Below are 2,164 nucleotides of genomic sequence, written 5' to 3' on the forward strand. Positions count from 1 at the left end.
AGCCCAGACTGGTAAGTGCCTTGTTCCCTTTACTGTCTGTGCCTTGAGAGTTTCCAGTTCTCCACATGCCTTCCAGCACCCTGCCTGATGCATTCCTGTCAGGGAATGACGCTGCTCTTCTCACCTGTGGTGTGTTGAACACAGGCTGAATTTGGGCTTCTGCTACGCACGCTTTGATTTATGGCCTTCAAAGATGGGAAGTGTTTGATGCTCTTTGTAGCTTCCTTTCTGTTGCAGATACTACTGGGAGTGCTGAGAGTCTCCTCCAGGAGCAGTTCCCTCCAGCTGCAGGACAAGAGCAGCACACTTCCCTGTGTGATATCCCATAAGGATGGTAGCCCCTTTGCCCGTACAGCTCTCATAGGTATGTCCCACAAAGCTAAATTTGAGGGTGTTGAGCTTTTGCTGTTCTGCCATCCAGCTCCGAAACAAGGAAGAGACTTGATATGGAGATGCTGAACTGTCACTGCTTGGCCTCATGACTTTAAAATGAGGAAATCGAACCTGCTGGTTTTATATTCTCTTTCTATTAGCTCAGCTCCTTTTTCTGATGCGTTTGTAGGATCGCTCTTGAAGGTGGAAAACTACCAGCTTGTAGTGGAGAGATTCATTCAGACTGATTTTCCCTCCTGGGAGCAGCTGGCGAATCTGGAGCATGTGAGGGAGAAAAAAACAAGGCAAGTCCCTTTATTCAGTGCCCAATTTAAAATCATCACTGTTCAGTTCCACAGCTATTTTGGACTATGGTAAAACTGCTTATCAGCATAGTATTTCAGTGCCAAAGCAACTGTCCTTTGCTGTTTGCAAGAAGGGACATCTTTACAGGCAACAAACTCACCATCTCCATTTTGTTTAGAATACACCCAGCCTGGTATCTGCCCTCTACTTCAGTCGTTCCCACTGCTAACACTCACCAGAAGTGCTTTTCCCAGATAACTACTAGGCAGCCCCCTCTCAGGAACAGGGAGTTTCACTGCTACCATTTGTTTGTCATTTCAGTGTCTATGTGCAGTTCTACTTTGAGGATGTTCAGGTTCTCCATGCTGTTGAAGGACAAATCCAGAAAGGCCTTAGGAGTGGAAGGAGCTCCTCTTTGAGGCAGAAGGATGATGGCAGCTTAACATCTGAGCTGGAAATGCCAAAGGCAAAAATGCTGAAATTGGAGGATCCCAAGCCAGATACTTGCAGAGATGGGAATGGTCAGCGGGGCCAGAGCAGCACTAGAAGAACCAGCTGTGTGTCTCACCTATTCTTGGTTACCCAGAAAGAGGGTCTTATGTTACGCAATTACCAACTACCCAGAGAAGAAAATGGAGAAGGACAGGAGCTGCAGCGCAGTTTCCAAGTCACAGTGCTGTGGCTGGGCAGACCTCAGCTCTGGAGCCATCCCAGAGAAATTGGGAATCTACCAGAGCTGGAGAAGACCAGCTGTGATGGAGAAGAGGGCATGACACGGCAAGAAGTGAGGCAGGAGGCAGCTTTGTTGGATGGTTTGATAAGGCTGGGAGCTGGCTCCTAGGGGACCCTGTCTGATAATTAAGTATCCAGATTCCTAATCAATGGGAAAGTGATTTTTGTGTTGGGTTATGATGTACGTTTATGCAGGCAGCTTCCTTATGCCACCCCAAAGGAGTTCCGTCTCCTCTCTCACCTTCCTGTAAATGTACCCACCTTCCCTTGCCCTTAGTGGTGCTATCTTTACTTCTCAAGCAAAATGTCCTCTGTTGGGCTCACTGTATTCTTGCTGTGTTTTTCATTTCCGACCTTTTTCCTAACAATTCTCATCACGTTTTCTCTCTCTCCTTCCCTCCTCTTCCCCCATCAGGCACTGCTGCTCTTTATGGGGAAGTCTCTGCGATGGTTTCCATTTCTGCACCTGGATGGGCTGTATCACTTGATTGTGCCCCAGTGCTCGGTAAGAGAGAGGCTGTCTTGCTGTTTCTTGTTGGAGACCTTTTGCTGAACTGCCTGTGAGAGTTGAGGAGTCAGAGGGTGACTAAGCTGTTTTCAAGGCCTGGAATTCGCATCCTCTTGCCAAAGGAACTGCTTCAGTTCTGTTTAGTTAAAATTTTCAGACCTCTGAGTTGAGTGTATTTTTTTTTTCTTTAAGCCATTGTTCTTCAGTGGCCCTTTTTTCCTAGATATCTTTCATCTCTTCCCCTTA

The 2,164-nt window shown here is 47.1% G+C and overlaps 1 protein-coding gene across 1 annotated transcript in view; it reads left to right on the forward strand.

Moving 5' to 3' along the window:
* The window catches only part of CTC1 (CTS telomere maintenance complex component 1), a gene marked incomplete at its 5' end in the record, with an annotated part of 7,000 nt that overhangs the window by 438 nt on the left and 4,398 nt on the right, over window positions 1–2,164 (forward strand). Inside the window, 4 exons of the mRNA XM_010087319.1 lie at window positions 238–364; window positions 563–677; window positions 1,000–1,462; window positions 1,826–1,915. Of these exons, the coding sequence (XP_010085621.1) occupies window positions 238–364; window positions 563–677; window positions 1,000–1,462; window positions 1,826–1,915 (795 nt within the window). The remainder of the gene's footprint in view (window positions 1–237; window positions 365–562; window positions 678–999; window positions 1,463–1,825; window positions 1,916–2,164) is intronic.

The sequence above is a fragment of the Pterocles gutturalis genome, unplaced genomic scaffold (assembly GCF_000699245.1).
Source record: "Pterocles gutturalis isolate BGI_N339 unplaced genomic scaffold, ASM69924v1 scaffold5911, whole genome shotgun sequence".
NCBI lineage: Eukaryota > Metazoa > Chordata > Aves > Pterocliformes > Pteroclidae > Pterocles > Pterocles gutturalis.